At 44.2% G+C, this 18054-nt stretch overlaps 1 protein-coding gene across 2 annotated transcripts in view; it reads right to left on the bottom strand.

Annotated features, from left to right (window-relative positions):
• The window catches only part of wscd1a (WSC domain sialate O sulfotransferase 1a), a 155983-nt gene that overhangs the window by 84899 nt on the left and 53030 nt on the right, over positions 1–18054 (bottom strand). For both annotated transcript variants that reach the window (XM_085965030.1, XM_085965031.1), the window contains exon 2: positions 6225–6954. In XM_085965030.1, coding sequence (XP_085821156.1) covers positions 6225–6654 — 430 coding nt within the window. In that variant the 5' untranslated portion in view covers positions 6655–6954. The remainder of the gene's footprint in view (positions 1–6224; positions 6955–18054) is intronic.

Below are 18054 nucleotides of genomic sequence, written 5' to 3'. Positions count from 1 at the left end.
GCAATTGTTGAGTCCAGAAGACTGTAAAGTGCCTAATCGAAAGATGAGGAATTAGCATTGGAATAATCAAGTCTAGAGGTAACAAAGATGGATGAGGGTTTCAGCAGCATATGAGCTGAGGCAGGGGCGGAGTCAGGTGATGTTACGGAGGTGGAAATAGGCAGTCTTGGTGATGGTGCGGATATGTGGTTGGAAGCCCATCTCGGGATCAAACACAACCCAAGGTTGCGAACGGTCTGGCTCAGCTTCAGACAGTTGCCAGGGATGGAAACGGTGGCCAGGGAATGCAGTTTGTGGCGGGGACCAAAGACATTGGGCTGGATTTTGCTACGGGGGCGGGTTGGAGGTGGGAAACCCACATTCGGGCTTGTTGTCCCGCCTCCATGGAGATGTGGCCAACCCATTGGATTTTCCTCTGATTGACCTTGTTGAGTCTGCCCTGTGGGCTCAGCAGGCCAATTAAGGGCCACCCGGCAACAGGTGACGTCAGAGATTGACATTTCATCTGTCAAAAGCTTTTGGCAGATGAAATATCAGTGTTTAACAGCTGTTTGAAGCTGTCAAGCACTGAAAAACTGCTAATTCAGCCTCAGTCCTTTCTCAGGATAACTTTAAAATCATTTTGCTGCAGAAACCAAGAAGCTGATTTTTTTTTTTAAATCGGAGCTTCTGTGGTTCTTGCAGCCGACTCCCGACACCAGAATGCAGGACTCCTGTAAAGGTAAGTAAAAGTAAGTTAAACTTATTTAAACACTTGCAAAACACTTACCTTTGCACTCCTGCACCCCTCACTCACCTGAACACTGGGCATCTCGACCCCTCCAAGACCTCAGACCCACGTCCCGCCTCGAAAACTTTTCGTGGTTTGGAGCTGTCGGGAAGCCCACAAACCAGCAATAAAAATCGCGAATAGGCAAAAAACTACCTGTTAACTATCTGTTAACAGGCAGTTTAATTGCCTTTAATCCCTTCCCGCCTCTGGGAGTCGGGTTCCAGCACTTGTCGGCAACCCGACTCCTATGAAATTGACATGGAGGCGGGTTGGAGGCGGGATGGGGTCGGGACCCCCGGATCTCCGATTTTTATCGCCCGCACGCCTCCAACCCGACTCCAGGGGCTTAGGAAAATCCAGCCCATTGTCTTCAATCTTCCCAATATTTAGTTGGAGGAAATTTCTGCTCATCCAATATTGGATGTCGGACAGGCAGTGTGACAAATCAGTGACAGTGGAGGGGTCAAGAGATAGAGCTGAATGTCGTCAGCATACATTTAGAACTTGATATTGTATTTTTGGATGATGTCACCGAGGGGCAGCTTGTAGATGAGAAATGGAAGAGGGCCAAGGATAGATCCTTGGGGGACACCAGAGGTAACGATGCAGGGGTGGGGAGAGAAGCCATTGCAGGTGATTCTCTGGCTACGATTCGATAGATAAGAATGGAACCAGGCAAGGGCAGTTCCAACCAGCTGGACAACGGAAAAGAGGCGTTGGAGGAAGATGATGTGGTCAACTGTGTCGAAGGCTGCAGATAGGTCAAGGAGGGATAGTTTACCATGGTTACAGTCAACTGGAATCTCATTTGTGACTTTGATAAGGGCCGTTTCAGCACTGTGACGGTTTGGGGAATCCCTGCGGAACATCTACCACTCTGTTCTTAACAGAATTTTAAAATATTAAATTTCAACTAGGACCATAGAAGCAGCGCTCTGTTTTCAAGCTATTTTTCTTATCTCTTTGGTAGTTTCGTCTACTACAGAAGAATCTGGCTTGACTGATACTAATTATCTTCTGAAGTGATGTGAAAGTAATGGGAATGTTATGTGTAATCCAGAGGCAATAACCGGGTCTAGTGCTTGCCAAGGCATGTCATCCTAGAGTACTTTATACACAGCATCTCACTTTAGATCCTAGCAGGCACAGGTTTCCCTATGGGAATTAGCTTCTATGTTGGGTATGAGGAGGAAGTATCTGAAGAAGCCTGAATTATAACATGTCCATCCCCACTGACCTGCATTGGCTACCTGTCCCCCATTGTACTACCTTCAAAATGACCATCCTCACCCTTGAACACCTCCATGGCTTTTAGCCAAGGATCCAGATGAGAAATTATTTGAGCATTAACATAAGAAAACTACTACTAGGCACTTGGTCTAAGTATTAAACAAGGCTTTCATCAACTGTTTTTCAACATGGCGATCTAGTTGTGTCCTTCACTAGTTCCTGTTAAAGAATGTCCTGAGCAAGCTGGGCCCGTGCCCGAGTATTTATACTCTCCCTGGACAGCGCCACCAGCAGGCCGCCCAGTATCATTTCATAAGTCATTGCCACATGAATGACAAGATTCATGTCAAGCATGTATGAGACTAATGTCATTTTATGTCTGAGTTGAGGTAGGTCCCATTTCTGTTACACAACTGACAAACAATGTGGTTGTTCGTTTCTACTTTAGATAACACAATGACACATTTAAAAAAACACTACAGGGTAAATTCAGCAATCCAGCACTCACAGTGAGGAGCTGCACTGGCAGAGAGTGTGGGCTGGAGAATTAGCCACTGGTCTTGCAGCCCTATCTCCAATCCACATTCTCTTCAAACCTAGCTCCCTGCTGGGAGCATGGGTCCGTTAAGTTTACTCTTACATTTGAAATCTGATTTTGGGCCGTCACGAGTAATCAGTTCGGACCTTTCTGCAGAAATAAACATTGTTTTGCAACTTTAACTCTGACAACCATCTGGCCAGAGAATGCCCTCCAATAAATTGCACAGAAATCCCTCAAGCTGACAGGTTAACCCTATTAATAACATTGATGACATTATCCATTAATCACAAGGCAGTTTCTTTTAACCTGTGTTTCATTCAAAATACTTAGTTCTATGGAGTTGTCTGAATAGAATAATTTGACTCAGTGTTGTCATTAGGATTTCACTAATGATTAATACTCAGGATGTACAATTTTAAAACTATTTTCAGTTCAGCTGTGAAAAAACACCCAACAGCACAGCTGTAGGCTTTGTCCTTCCAAACAGGTGGTTTCTTGAGAGTGCTTTAAGCTATTTAACATTACTGTGGAGGGCAGGTGTCACTGGTGGTATTGCACACAAAGGCCTAGATTTTCAGTGTGCCGTGAGGCGGGCTTTTAGGCGGGCGGGGGGCAAAAATCCCGAAATCGGGGGTCCCAACACCATCCCGCCCAAAACCCGCCTCCATGTAAGTTTCAGAGGAGGCGGGTACCCGCCCCGCACTGGGACCTGCCGACCCGGGGCGGGAAGGGATTAGTGCCAATTAACTGCCTGTTAACAGGTAGTTAACAGGCAGTTTTTAGCCTAATCCCTATTTTGAGGGGTGTCGTGTGGGATTCCCGACGGCTCCAAACCACGCCAGGTTGGAGCAGGCGGGCCGTCGGGTTGAAGGACTTGGAGGTGTTGCAAAGGTAAGTGTGTTTGGTGTGTCTAAAGTGTGTAAAGAAGTTTAAATTACCTGTACTTACCTTAACAGCCTTTCTTCCTGTAGGCGTCGGGAGTTCATCACTCAGCTGGCACTGAAAGCTGAATGGCTGCGATCTGTCAAAAGTGACAGCCTTCAGCTTTTAGTGCCGGTGAGAGTTCTAACTGAGTCTGTGTAGAAAGACTCAGGTTAGAAGTCAGACTGTCAGTGTTTGACAGCTTCAAACAGCTGTGAAACACTGATATTTCATCTGTCAAGACCTCTTGACAGATGAAATTTCAATCTGTGACGTCACCTGTTGCCGGGTGGACCTTAATTGGCCTGCTGAGCCTGCTGGGCGAGCTCAACAAGGTCAATCAAGGGAAAATCATGTGGATTGGCCGGACATCGATGTAGGCGGGACTAAAACCCAAAAGTTGTAGTCCCGCCTCCTTCCCGACAGCTTAATGAAAATTGACCCCAAAGTATATTCCAGTACATCAGAATACATCGGTCTGGGAATAAACTTCTGTACATGACTAAACTCTGCTTGAGGGCTACGTAGTGACTTATTGAGGCACCACTCTGACAAACTCGACATAAATCAAATTACACAGGAGCAACTGAACTGGAGCAGTAGCAACTGGAGCGGACCTGGGGGAACAGGTTTGCAGGAGATCTACTGGAGTGGTCTTAGTAGGAGCAGGCCTGGGTCAGAGCAGCTGGAGTGGACTCCAGCAGGAGAAGCTGAAGTGCATTGGGGAGTCAAATCATTTAACCACGTCAATCACTACTGAAGCATGGACGAGAGGACTGCCTGCCATCCAATTAGATCAGATTGGATTCAATCCAAGGGTTGCAACAGAGGCTTTGCAAGGGCTGCAGTTAGCCTGAAGGCTATATAATAGTACCATTGCATCAAATAAACCCAGTGAAAATATGACCATTGCATCAAATAAACCCAGTGAAAATCTGTAACTGAAGCTAGGGCAGGTATCACTCTTCTGATATCCTGGTAGTATCGCTAAAGTGCATTCAATAGTTTTAATAAAGTATTACATTACAACAGTGACTACATTCCAAAAGTACTTTGTTGGCTGTAAAGTGCTTTGGGACGTCTGGTGGTCATGATAGGCGCCATATAAATGCAAGTCTTTTTTTTACTAAAAATGTTCAGACTGCTATAATTAATAATTCAAAAAATTGACAAAATGAAGTGTTGCTTTATGTTCCAAACCAGCATTTTGAATTATATCACACTAGTATAAGAAAATTGTTAAACCTTTTATTATTGGTTAGAACAAGAACAAGACCAACAGTCCATTCAATTTGAAAGCAAACACCTGTCAAATGTACTTAACACTTCACATGTAACCCAGTGGCACAGGGGTATGAGAGAGCTTAGGTTTGTACTTTAAAGAAATCCATCAGTCAAAGTCCTGATTGTTGCAGTTCTTGCCCAGGCCACTTACCCGAGAGTCCTGCAGTAATAGGGCACTCCAAATTAGGAGAGAGAAAAACTGACATCATTTGTCACACCCCCACAGCAATCCTGCTCCCTGTCAAGCAGCAATGAAGCAGAATCAGGGGCAGCCATGGAGAAATTTAACTCGGGTTACTCAATTCCTCTGGCTGTCAGCTGCAGCTCATCTTCCTTGTGGGGACAGTGTAAGCAGAAATCATGTACAGCAGGACAAAACACCCTGGGAAACAAGATACCAGTTTAACTCACATAAGTGTGCAATCATCAGCAACAAGGACTAACCAAGCAGGTCAAAAGCAAAAAAAAAAAAATCATTTTTTATCGCCTGTTAAATAAATTCAGGGTCAACAAAGAAGCCAAATACTGTAATTTTCAGGGTCCCCCTTCTTTGAGTGGAGGGAGGAAGTAATTTAACAATCTTTCTCCTCGTCCTTGTCTCAGATCTCCCCATCCTTCCTCACCATTTATAAGATCCCAAGATGTGTTCAGATGAAGAGGGGTTCTTGGAAGATTTGACTTTATAATTCCAAAGTACCCACCCTATGAACATCTCACAGGGAGTGGTTTTCACCTTCACCACCTGGGTAGTGATTTGGCAGAGCAGGTCGCCTGCCCATTCCAGAACCCACCCAATTTTCATCCCATTTGATTTTAGTGGGGTGAAATTTGGACAGGTGATACAACCGGTGCGCAATCAGCTACACCAAATTACCAGCCAGGCGGTGACGGTGAATATTACCCATACCATTGAGTCTAGAATCCAAGCCTTAGCCACCCTTCCTGGCAATTAATTCCCTAACAAAAAGGGTCAGCAACTGGCCTGTTGCTAAGGAGCCAATGTTTGTGTGAAATATTTCACTATTTGTAGTCTGTTGAAAATGTAATACATACAAAATACAATGGCCTATTTAAAGAAAACAGCCACAGGGATTGGAGACAGGAAGGAGAGGAAGAAATAGGAGTAGGTGTAGGCCATTCGGCCCTTCGAGTCTGCTCCACCATTCAATGAGAACATAGCTGATCTTCTGCCTCAACTCCATTCACCGGCCCTATCGCCATATCCCTTGATGCCCTTACTAGTCAGAAATCTATCGACTTCTGTTTTGAATATACCCAATGACTGAGCCTCCACAGCCCTCTGGGGTAGAGAATTCCAAAGATTTACCACCCTCTGTGTGAAGGAATTTCTTCTCATCTCAGTCCTGAATGGCCGACCCTTTATCCTGAGGCTGTGGCCCCTGGTTCTAGACTCCCCAGCCAAGGGAAACATTCTCCCAGCAAAAAGAAAATGGATTAGCTTTTAGCGATCAGTACCTTTGCTTCCAACAGTTTTCTTTACTGTTCCGATCTCCAGTTTTTGCCTCGGCTCTTGCTCCTTCACAAAGCTGTTAAACCACCTCCTTCTCAAATGGCCAATTTCTGGATGTCCTGATATCAGCCAACGCGGTCCAAATTTCCTATTAAGAACTGGCTCATCCCACACCTGCATGCTTACTGGCATTTTGGACTTGTACTTCATGCTGTATATTGTTTCGGGATCAGGGATAACTTTCTCTAGGACAGTTGTGGCAGAAGCTGGCACTGCCTGGCTGTTGGAGGCACCGCGTGGGCCCAGTTGTATGGAAAACCCTGACCGCTGCAGTAGCAGCAGGCTGCCAGCCATCAGGTAGGCCACAATCAGGAAAACGAAGAGTATGGGTGTCCGCCGGAGAAATCTCTGTAGTCTAACAAAGGGTTTGGCCATGCCCCTTCTCCCTCGCTTCCACCTCAAGCACTGTTAGACTTTGAGGCTGGGAATCATTCCATCCCTCTGAAGTTTTCGAAAATCTGCATTTTGTTAAACTTTCACTTTCTTCTCTTGGACAGGCATCAGTGGAGCAGCACACATCACCACGTGTAAATGAGTGAGGTTTCAAAGCACTGAAAAAATACTGCTTCTGTATTTGAATCCTCTCCCTTGAGACAGGTGTTTAGACAATGCATGGTGAAGCCTGAGCGAAGGAATAATGAGGCAGGTGAATGAGTCCAAAAGCAGTTATGAAACCTAAAAAGAAAAGAGACACAGTTGAATTTGTCCTTATTTCCATTCAGTTATCCATGCCCCTCCAATAAGTTAATTTGCAATTATTTTACAGCTTATATATAGTAACAATATGTTAAAGTCAAACTATTCTGGGTCATTTTTATAACATGAAATAACCATGATTTCACAGATACATAACATTCAGAGTGTCATGACTAAAGTTAAGCTTTCCTAGTAATGATCCACAAAACATGGCTGAAATAAAATTAAATGTACCACTTATTTTCAGGTAACATCTATTGGTTCTGTAATGCACTTTGACCAAGAGTGTCAGGATATGGGTTTGTGAGTTATACTCTTCATTGTGTTGTTGGGAATGGTACCAAGAACACGTTGAGTGCTTTCCAAATAGGAAAGAGTCGAAAAAGAATTGCCAGGCAAGTCAACTCAATTAACTCTCAAGCACTTCCTTCGAGGTCAGAGAGAATGGAGCATGACTTTACAAATGTGGTTATGATTTTGCGAAATTTAATGCCCAGTGGAAATCTTCCCCATTATATGGTGGGGGGTTTGTGGTGGGGGGTGGGGAGAAGGCCTTAAAAATAGAAGGCAACAAAAAAATCTCTGTTTTCAGGGGCAATAGGTTTGATCTCTGATTCTCCCTTGAAGTAAGCACAGAAAGTTCAGTTTATTTGGTATCATAATTGTGTGGACAGGCTGGATGGACCAGAGGGTCTTTACATGTCCATCATTGTTTATATGTTCGTACTTGTTGGAAAAAATATCTACCTCTTATCATTCTTAGCTTTAAATTTTGTGATGGTCAATTTTTCAATATTTCACAAGTCCTGCACCTATCTTCCTCTGCTGATTTATGGAACTGGGCCAAAGCGGTGAGGGGTAAGAGATAAGGACACACTCGATCACATTGCTGACCAGTTTCACACCCATTAGATTTCCTGCTGGAAGTGACTGGTGACATTCAATGCATCCATTGCTATATGGCTATGGATCAAATAAGAACATAAGAACTAGGAGCAGGAATAGGCCATTCGGCCCCTCGAGCCTGCTCCGCCATTCAATAAAATCATGGCTGATCTTCTACCTCATCTCCACTTTCCTGCACTATCCCCATATCCCTTGATTCCCTTAAGATTCAAAAATCTATCGATCTCTGTCTTGAATATACTCAACGACAGCCCTCTGGGGTAGAGAATTCCAAAGATTCACCACCCTCAGTGAAGAAATGTCTCCTCATCTCAGGCCTAAATGGCCCACCCCTTATTCTGAGACTGTGACCCCTGGTTCTAGACTCCCCAGCCAGGGGAAACTTCCTCCCTGCATCTACCCTGTCAAGCCCTGTAAGAATCTTGTATGTTTCAATAAGATCACCGCTCATTCTTCTAAACTCTAGAGAATATAGGCCAAGTCTACTCAATCTCTCCTCATAGGACAATCCCCCCATCCCAGGAACCAGTCTGGTGAACCTTCGTTGCACTCCTCTATGGAAAGTATATCCTTCCTTAGGTAAGGAGATCAAAACTGTACACAATACTCCAGGTGTGGTCTCAGCAGGACCCTATATAATTGCAGTAAGCTGAATTTAGGGAGTTAGGAGCTAAATTGAAAAGTAGGACCTCAAAGGTAGTAATCTCTGGATTGCTACCAGTGCCACGAGCTAATAAGTTTAGAGAGAGTAAGATAGATAAGCTAAATACGTGGCTTGAGCAGTGGTGCAAGGGAGAGGGATTTAAATTCTTGAGGCATTGGAACCAGTTCTTGGGGAGGAGTGACCTGTACCAAGGGGACGGTCTACACCTGAACTGGGAGGGAGCCAATGTCCTCGGGGTAATATTTTCTAGGGCGGTTCGGGAGGATTTAAACTAATTTGGCAGGGGGATGGGAACCTAGGTAGTGGAAAAGAGGGAAGTCATATGAAGTTAGAAATAGATGGTAGAAAGGTGAGAAGCAATAAGCAAAGGAGAGAAACACAAAGGGCCAAACTAATTCATAATGAGAGTGTGAAAAAAGCAAGCCTGAAGGCTTTGTATCTTAATGCTAGAAGCATTAGGAACAAGGTGGATGAATTAGTTGTGGAAATAGAGGTAAACAAGTATGATTTGATTGGGATTACAGAAACGTGGCTGCAGGGTGGGCAAGGCTGGGAACTTAACATCCAGGGATATACAATATTTAGGAAGGATCGGCAAAAAGGTAGGGGAGGTGGGGTAGCATTGCTGGTAAAGGAGGGGATTAATGCAATGGAAAGGAAGGATATTAACTCGGATGAAACGGAATCTGTATGTGTAGAAATGAGAAATAGCAAGGGGAGGAAAACGTTAGTGGGTGTGATATATAGGCCTCCAAATAGTAATATGGAGGTGAGGGAAGGCATAAAAAGGGAAATTAGAGAAGCGTGCGATAAGAGCACAGCTGTCATCATGGGTGACTTTAATTTACATATTGATTGGACTACCCAAATTAGTAAAAATTCTGAGGAGGAGGAATTCCTGGAATGTTTTCGGGACGGTTATCTGGACCAATATGTCGAGGAGCCGACTCGAGATCAGGCCATTTTAGACTGGGTATTGTGCAATGAGAAGGGACTTATCAGCAATCTTCTTGTACGAGGCCCCTTGGGTCAGAGCGATCATAATATGATCGAGCTCTCAGTCGAGATGGAGAGTGAGGAAATTGAATCAGAGACTAAGGTCCAGAACTTAAATAAAGGGAATTACGAGGGTATGAGACGGGAATTGGGTAAGATTGATTGGGTGGTGTTTCTGGGGGGATTGACAGTGGATAGACAATGGCAAGCATTCAAAGATAGAATGGAAGAATTCCAGAACATGTTTATACCGGTTTGGCATAAAAATAAACCTAAAAAGGTGACTCAACCGTGGATAACGAGGGAAATTAGGAACAGCATAAAATCAAAAAAAAGGGCATATCAACTGGCAAAAAAAAGCACCAGACCGGAAGATTGGGGGCAGTACAGGATACAGCAAAAGAGGACAAAGGGATTAATCAGGAAGGGGAAAATAGAATACGAAAGTAAACTTGCAGCAAACATAAAGACAGACTGCAAAAGCTTTTATCGGTATATCAGGAGGAAAAGACTGGTAAAATCCCAAGTCGGTCCCTTGCAGTCCGATTCGGGAGAATATATAATGGAGAATAAGGAAATGGCAGACCAATTAAACTCATACTTTGGTTCTGTATTCACAAAGGAGGACACAAATAACCTCCCAGGAATATCGACAAACATAGGGACTAATGAGAGGGAGGAGCTGACAGAAATTAGTATCTCTAGGGATATGGTGTTGGGTAAGTTGAGGGGACTGAAGGCCGACAAATCCCCGGGGCCTGATAAACTACATCCTAGGGTACTTAAGGAGGTGGCCCTGGAGATAGCAGATGCTCTAAGGATCATCTTCCGGAACTCCATTGACTCGGGAACAGTACCCGTGGATTGGAGGGTAGCTAATGTTACCCCAATATTTAAAAAGGGGGGTAGAGAGAAAGCAGGGAATTATAGACCAGTAAGCCTTACATCGGTTGTGGGCAAAATGCTAGAGTCCATTATTAAGGATAAAATAGCGGAGCACTTGACAAATGGGGAAAGGATCGGACAGAGTCAACATGGATTTACAAAGGGTAAATCGTGTTTGACTAATCTGCTGGAATTTTTTGAGGAAGTAACTGGTAAAATAGATGGGGGAGAGCCAGTGGATGTGGTGTACCTTGACTTCCAGAAAGCCTTCGATAAGGTTCCACACAAAAGATTATCATGCAAAATTAAGGCTCATGGGATTGGGGGCAAAGTATTAACGTGGATAGAGAACTGGCTGGCGGATAGAAAACAGAGAGTTGGAATAAACGGCTCGTTTTCGGAGTGGCAGGCAGTGACCAGCGGGGTGCCGCAAGGATCTGTCCTGGGACCCCAGCTGTTCACAATATATATAAATGATCTGGATCAGGGAATTGGATGCAATATTTCCAAATTCGCTGACGACACTAAACTAGGAGGAGGGGTGGGCTCTGATGAGGATGTCAGGAGGCTACAGTGCGATTTGGACAGGTTGGGGGAATGGGCGGATACGTGGCAGATGCACTATAATGTGGATAAATGCGAGGTTATCCACTTTGGGGGTAAAAACAGGAGGGTGGATTATTATCTAAATGGCAATAGATTGGGAGATGGGGAAGTGCAGAGGGACCTGGGTGTTCTTGTGCACCAGTCACTGAAGGAGAGCATGCAGGTGCAACAGGCGATTAAGAAGGCAAATGGTATGTTGGCCTTCATATCAAGGGGGTTCGAGTATAGGAATAGGGATACCTTACTACAGCTGTACAAGGTGCTGGTGAGACCGCATCTGGAGTATTGTGTACAGTTTTGGTCGCCCCATCTGCGGAAGGATGTTCTTGCCATGGAAAGAGTGCAGCGGCGATTCACCAGGCTGATACCTGGAATGGCGGGAATGACCTACGAGGAGAGATTGAATAGTTTGGGCTTGTACTCACTGGAGTTTAGAAGATTGAGAGGGGATCTCATCGAAACATATAAAATTATGGCAGGCCTGGACAGGCTGAATTCAGAGAGAATGTTTCCAATGGCAGGGGAGCACAGAACCAGGGGCCACAGTCTAAAAATAGCAGGCAAATCATTTAAAACAGAGATGAGGAAGAATTTCTTCACTCAAAGAGTGGTGAGCCTGTGGAATTCCCTGCCACAGAGGGCTGTGAAGGCTAATTCAATAAATATTTTCAAGAGAGAATTGGATATATTTCTGAAGGCTAAGGGGATTAAGGGTTACGGAGAAAAGGCGGGGACGGGGTACTGAACTGGTAAGATCAGCTATGATCTCAGACGAAGATCAGCCATGATCTCATTGAATGGCGGAGCAGGCTCGAAGGGCCGAATGGCCTACTCCTGTTCCTATCTCTATGTTTCTATGTTTCTATGACATCTTTACTCTTATACTCAAATCCTCTTGTAATAAAGGCCAACATACCATTTGCTTTCCTAATTGCTTGCTGTACCTGCATGTTAACTTTCAGTGATTTGTGTACAAGGACACCCAGGTCCCTCTGAACACCAACATTTCCCAATCTCTCACCATTTAAAAAATACACTGCTTTTCTATTTTTCCTACCAAGGTGGATACCTTCACATTTCTCCACCTTATATTCCGTTTGCCATGTTCTTGCCCACTCACTTAGCCTGTCTATATCCCCTTGAAGCCTCCTTGCATCCTCCTCACAACTTACATTCCCACCCAGCTTTGTATCATCAGCAAATTTGGATATATTACACTTGGTCCCCTCATCCAAATCATTGATATAGATTGTAAATAGCTGAGGTCCAAACACTGATCCTTGTGGTACCCCACTCATTACAGCCTGCCAACCTGAAAATTACCCATTTATTCCTACTCTCTGTTTACTGTCCGTTAACCAGTCCTCAATCCATTCTAGTATATTACTTTGGTAGGAAAAATAGAAAAGCAGAGTATTTTTTAAATGGAGAGAGATTGGGAAATGTTGGTGTTCAGAGGGACCTGGGTGTCCTTGTACACGAACCACTGAAAGTTAACATGCAGGTACAGCAAGCAATTAGGAAAGTCAATATAACGGCCGATGTATTGCTGTCATTTAAATTTCAATTCAATACGCCTGGCCAAAAAATGAACAAATGTTTACAGCATATCCCATAATTTCCGGCAGGAAATCTAATAGGTGTGAAAATGGGCGGGGATGACCAGTTCCATCTACTGACTTTGTGCTGCCTTTCTTTAGGAATTTATGTTAGTTTTCCAGTTAATTCAGGGGTTTGAGTAATTTGGGTCGATTTCCATTGTGTGCCGCCACCTAGTGGATATTTGGTACCTAGCAAGTGCAGTAAAGTGCAGTAAAGCGCAGTAAAGTAAACTGTATATCACAGACCTGCAGCTCGACACATGGTCTGGGAAGTTATTTTCTTGTTACGCTCCGGCCTTGGACACTATTTGTCTGTAAGTACTTGAGAATGTTATAGATGATTAGTGTACACTGTATTTTGCAGAAAATGTTTAGTTTGTAACTTTTCTCTGTAAGCAAACTTACACAGCTAGCCGTGAAGTGCTCGCTCTCTGTCTAGCTGGTTAACTTGTAGCTGTATTTGATGCACTATGTACAGGGCTAATTTAAAGTGAATGTAAGAGAATGCCTTTCAGTTTGCTAAATGTATATTCACAGTAAGCTGTGTTTCCACGTGTTTTGGTAAGTTACATGCCAAATGTACTGTGTTGCTCAGGCTTACCTAAATTTGTGTATGCATATCAGTTATGTGCTTGTATACTAATGTGTGCTTCCATTTCTGTATTGTATTTCAGTTTCACAATAAGAATCTTTCAGTAAAGTTTACAAGAAAAGTCAAGCCTTGTGATTTTTATGGGAAGATATCAAGTTGTTAGCTACCTGTCTAGCTCTGCATAGGAACGCGTTGCAAGGGTAGAAAAGACTTTCAATGAAGGAATGGCAGAAGATCCCAGGCAAAGGATCTAAAAATAAAATACACTGAAAGGCAAAATTAAGGGCGCACCTCCTCCCACCTCTCACCTCCTCCCACCCTATAGTGTTTAGCTTGAACCGTGAAATGTTCCAATCACTTTTTCCTTGAGTGGTGAATAATTGTAATGACTGTGAAGAATTAATTTAATAGACCTGCTATCACCCGATCCTCTTACCCACCTTATCCCTTAAGGCATCTTCAACACGCCTGTGATGCATAGAAACATTCCTGTCTTTATTTCATACAGTTTTTTTTTAAATGACGAGTGTTGAAAAGGAAGGGGTCTTCCCTTACCAAATTTCTAAATAGAGGCCATATAAGCAGCAAATGCCTTTGTTCGGAAACCAATTAACTCAAGGGACGGCTGGACCAGCCATGCAAAATGTTAATATGTGTGCATTGACAGAAAGTGGAATAGATAATTGTATTCTGTCTGAATGCTGAGCCATTCGGAGAATCCATTCGAGAGGCAAACTCCATTGAGGGAAAAGCAATATTTATACATTAATAATGTATGAATACTGTTCTGATGAAAGGTCATCGACCTGAAACATTAACTCTGTTTCTCACTCCACAGATGCTGCCTGACCTGCTGAGTGCGTCCAGCAATTTCTGCTTTTAGCATCCACAGTATTTTGCTTTTGTTCATACATTAATACATCAGTTCACAAGGTGCGAAATCTGTTAAAACTTTCAATTGCTTTGTTTGTTTGAATAGAAATAGGAGTCCCATTGAATAAGTCGCAGCTCTGGTTCCTAAGTTTTAGTTCTGCCCAAGGCATCCGGACTCCACGGATGAACTGGAATTTGCAATGTCCATTAAAACATCTTATAGAAAGATCTGCCAAGAGATCACCTTGACTGGAACATTGAAAAGTCCTATTGCTTATCAGACCCTCAGATTGTACTCTATCTCCACTCGCTTTCATCTTTGCGAGGATTTAAATATGCATCTCTTTTTGGCTGTGAGTGAAATAAATATATTGACTGGCATACTGGGATAGTTCTTACTTACCTCTGCTTTTTCCTTCATGACCTGTACACAGATTCTAGTATTGAGAACAGAAGATGTTAGACGTATGAGTTAGTCTGCGTGTGAAAGAGAAAGGCAGGTTGAAATTTCATAAAGATCCCTTCATCGGAACTGAAAAGTTAACCTGATCTTTCTCTTTCAGATGCTGATGGACCTGTTACACATTCCCAGCATTTTCTGTGTTGTATTTTGGATTTTCAGCATTACAGTCTTTACTCTTTATCGGTATAGATTCTTGCATTTGGATCAGTGGTAGCACTTTCCATCAGAAGATTGTGGCTTGAAGCCCCACTTAAGGGACTAGGGTACATAATCTAGGCTGACACGTGCTGTGCAATACTGAGGGTGTGCTGTGTTGACTTTGGATGAGATGTTAAACCAAAACCCTGTCTATCTATTCAGGTGGATGTAAAAATGCCAGTACTTGAAGAACAGGGGAGATCTCCTGGTGTCCTGGTCAACAGTTATCTTTCAATTAATGCAATCAAGAAACAGATTAACTGGTCATTTATGTTGTGGAACCTTACAAGGTGCAAAATGGCTGTCCCATTTGCCTACATAACAACAGTGGCTGCACTTGGAAAACAAATCATTGGCTGTAAAACGCTTGGGACATTCTGAGGATGTGAACGGTGCTATATAAATGCAAGTTTGTTATTTTCTTTAAGCATACTTGTTGATGCATTTCTGGACTAGCTTGCTTTTGGGTTTGAAGTTCCAACATGTTTTTATGCCTCATTCTTCCAATGTTATGATGTTGAATCATTGATGGTGAGGTGGTTGCTATTGTTTTCTTTTACTTGAGTGTTTCCAGGTTTTGGCTTCAGTACATTAGGCCTTTCTTTATCCAGGAGGGCTTAGAGCTATCCATTAGTTGCCATGGATTCCTTACTATTCAGAGTTGATTTTAGAGGAATATTTATACAACAACAACTTGCATTTATATAGCACCTTTAATGTAGTAAAACATCCCAAGGCACTTCACAGGAGTGTTATAGGACAAAAAATTGACACCAAGCCACATAAGAAATTAGGACAGATAAGAGGTTGGTTTTAAGGAGCATCTTAAAGGAGGAAAGAGAGGTAGCGAGGCGGAGAGGTTTAGGGAGGGAGTTCGAGAGCTTAGGGCCTAGGCAGCTGAAGGCACGGCCACCAATGGTTGAGAATTATAATCAGGGATGCTCAAGAAGGCAGAATTTGAGGAGTGCAGATATCTCAGGGGTTTATGGCGCTGAAGGAGATTACAGAGATAGGTAGGGGTGAGGCGATGGAGGGATTTGAAAACAAGTATGAGAATTTTGAAATCAAGGCGTTGCTTAACCGGAAGCCAATGTAGGTCAGCGAGCACAGGGATGATGGGCGAACAGGACTTGGTGCGAGTTAGGACATGGGCAGCCGAGTTTTGGATCACCTCAAGTTTACATAGGGTAGAATGCAGGGATGTGCTAAAGCTATTTGTACCTTTACTTGGATTTGCCCCATTCCCTGGATTCTGCTGGCTCCTGAAGAAAGATAATAGCTTTTTCAAACAGAAGCACTTGGCCCACATCTCAAGATGATGGGGTAGATTTCCCCACCCAGAGTGGACTTCTGGTAGCTGGTCAGTGGCGCGCGCCAGTCAGCCGCTTGGTAGTTGCGGCGGGCGGGAGGACTCACTGGCATTCAGCTGGTAGGCTGCGGGTGGGAAACGATACAACCCGGGGCTGCCCGCTGACTCTGGTTCTCCGCAATATTGGGCGGCCTGGTCCTCGGTGGAGGTCCAATCTTGGGATGGGGTGGGGGAATGGAACGCGGAACAATGGCGGCCCAATCTGCAGGAGCGCCCCCACTTCTCCCAACACCACAAAAATAAACACAAACTTGTGTGTTCGGCTCCTTTTCGGTTGGATCAACAGCTGATACTGGCTGGAGCATGTGCAGCACACGCTTCGCCCAGCACCGACCTAAAATGGCAAACAGCGTCCTGTGTACGCCGTAGGACCCCAATCTGCATTTTAAATGGGCCTACCACCTGACAGCGCTCTGGCTCTCCCACAGAAAGCCCAGGCAAAGATTGCGGCGGCCACAGCGACAGCGGGAATGGAACGGTAAGTCATTCCCCACCATTTCCGGGGCACCATTGCTCCGTTTCCGCCAGCCAGGAGGTCTCTAAATCTACGCCGATAGCACTAATTACATTCAACTGAATCTTAATTGATTAGAGTTCAGCATTGTTCAATAGTGATCTGGGATGAAATGGAAACCGTACTGGCTCCCCACTTCAGAGCTAAGATGAGCACTCAAGTAAAATCAAATGTTATTATAATGATGCCAGCAGGCAGTCCTTTTGCGATTCGCTCCCACCTGTTTTGCACCCCCACTGAAGTTGAATTTCACTCCTTCTATCTTAATTCTTACACATTGGCTGTATTTGTGAATTTATGCATTAATACAGGGCAAAGACTGATCTGGTTGTGTTAATGATATGCCCACATCAATCTTATCAGTTTGGATCTTCCACTGGCTGAGAAAAGAGTTGCTAACAATAACAACTTGCATTTATACAGTACCTTTACCATCGAAAAATGTCCCAAGGTGCCTCAAAGAAATGTAATGAGGCAAAACTCATGCACAGCCTAAGAAGGAGATATTAGGAGGGGTGACTAAAAGCTTGGTCAAAGAGATGGGTTTCAAGAAGTGTCTTAATGGAGGAGAGAGAGATGCAGAGGCAGAGATGTTTAGGGAGGTAATTCTAAAGCTCAGGGCCCAGATGCCTGAAAGGGTGGCCATCAGTGATGGGGCAAAAGGAGTTGTGGATGCATGAGGCCAGAGTTGGAGGAATGCCTCGGCCCTCCCTATCTCTGAAACCTCCTCCAGCCCTACAAGCCTCCAGATCTCTGTGCTTCTCCAATTCTGGCCTCTTGCACATTCCCCATTGGCAGACGTGCCTTCAGATGCCTAGGTCCCAAGCTCTGGAATTCCCTCCCTAAACCTTTCCCACTCGCTAACTCTCTCTCCTCCTTTAAGACGCTCCTTAAAACCTACCTCTTTGACCAAGCTTTTGATCATCTGTCCTATTATCTCCTTATGGGCCTCGATGTCAAATTTTGTTTGTTAACGCTCCTGTGAAACACCATGGGACTTTTTACTATGTTAAAGGCGCTTTATAAATGCAAGTTGTTGTTGTTGGTTGTTGGGCTGGAGAAGGTTACAAAGATAGAGAGGGGTGAGGCCATGAAGGGATTTAAGCACAAGGATGATAAATTTAAACTGGATAGGTTGGGGGATTAGAAACTAATGGAGGTAAGCAAGCACAGGGGTGATGGGTGAGTGGCACTTGGTGTGGGATAGGATGCGAGCAGCAGAGTTTTGGAAGATACTTAGAGGGTGGAGGATGGGCGACTAGCCAGGAGAGCACTGGAATAGTCAAGTCTGGAGAGGACAAAGGCATGGAGGAGGGTTTCGACAGCAGATGGGCTAAGGCTAGACAGAGATGGGTGGTGTTATGAAGATGGAAGTAGGCAGTCTTTGCGACGGATAGGATATGGGGCTGTAA

Source organism: Somniosus microcephalus, chromosome 22 (assembly GCF_052327205.1).
Source record: "Somniosus microcephalus isolate GS21.2 chromosome 22, FLI_Smic_1.0, whole genome shotgun sequence".
NCBI classification, from domain to species: Eukaryota; Metazoa; Chordata; class Chondrichthyes; order Squaliformes; family Somniosidae; genus Somniosus; species Somniosus microcephalus.
This window is presented reverse-complemented; position numbering and strand designations above follow the sequence as displayed.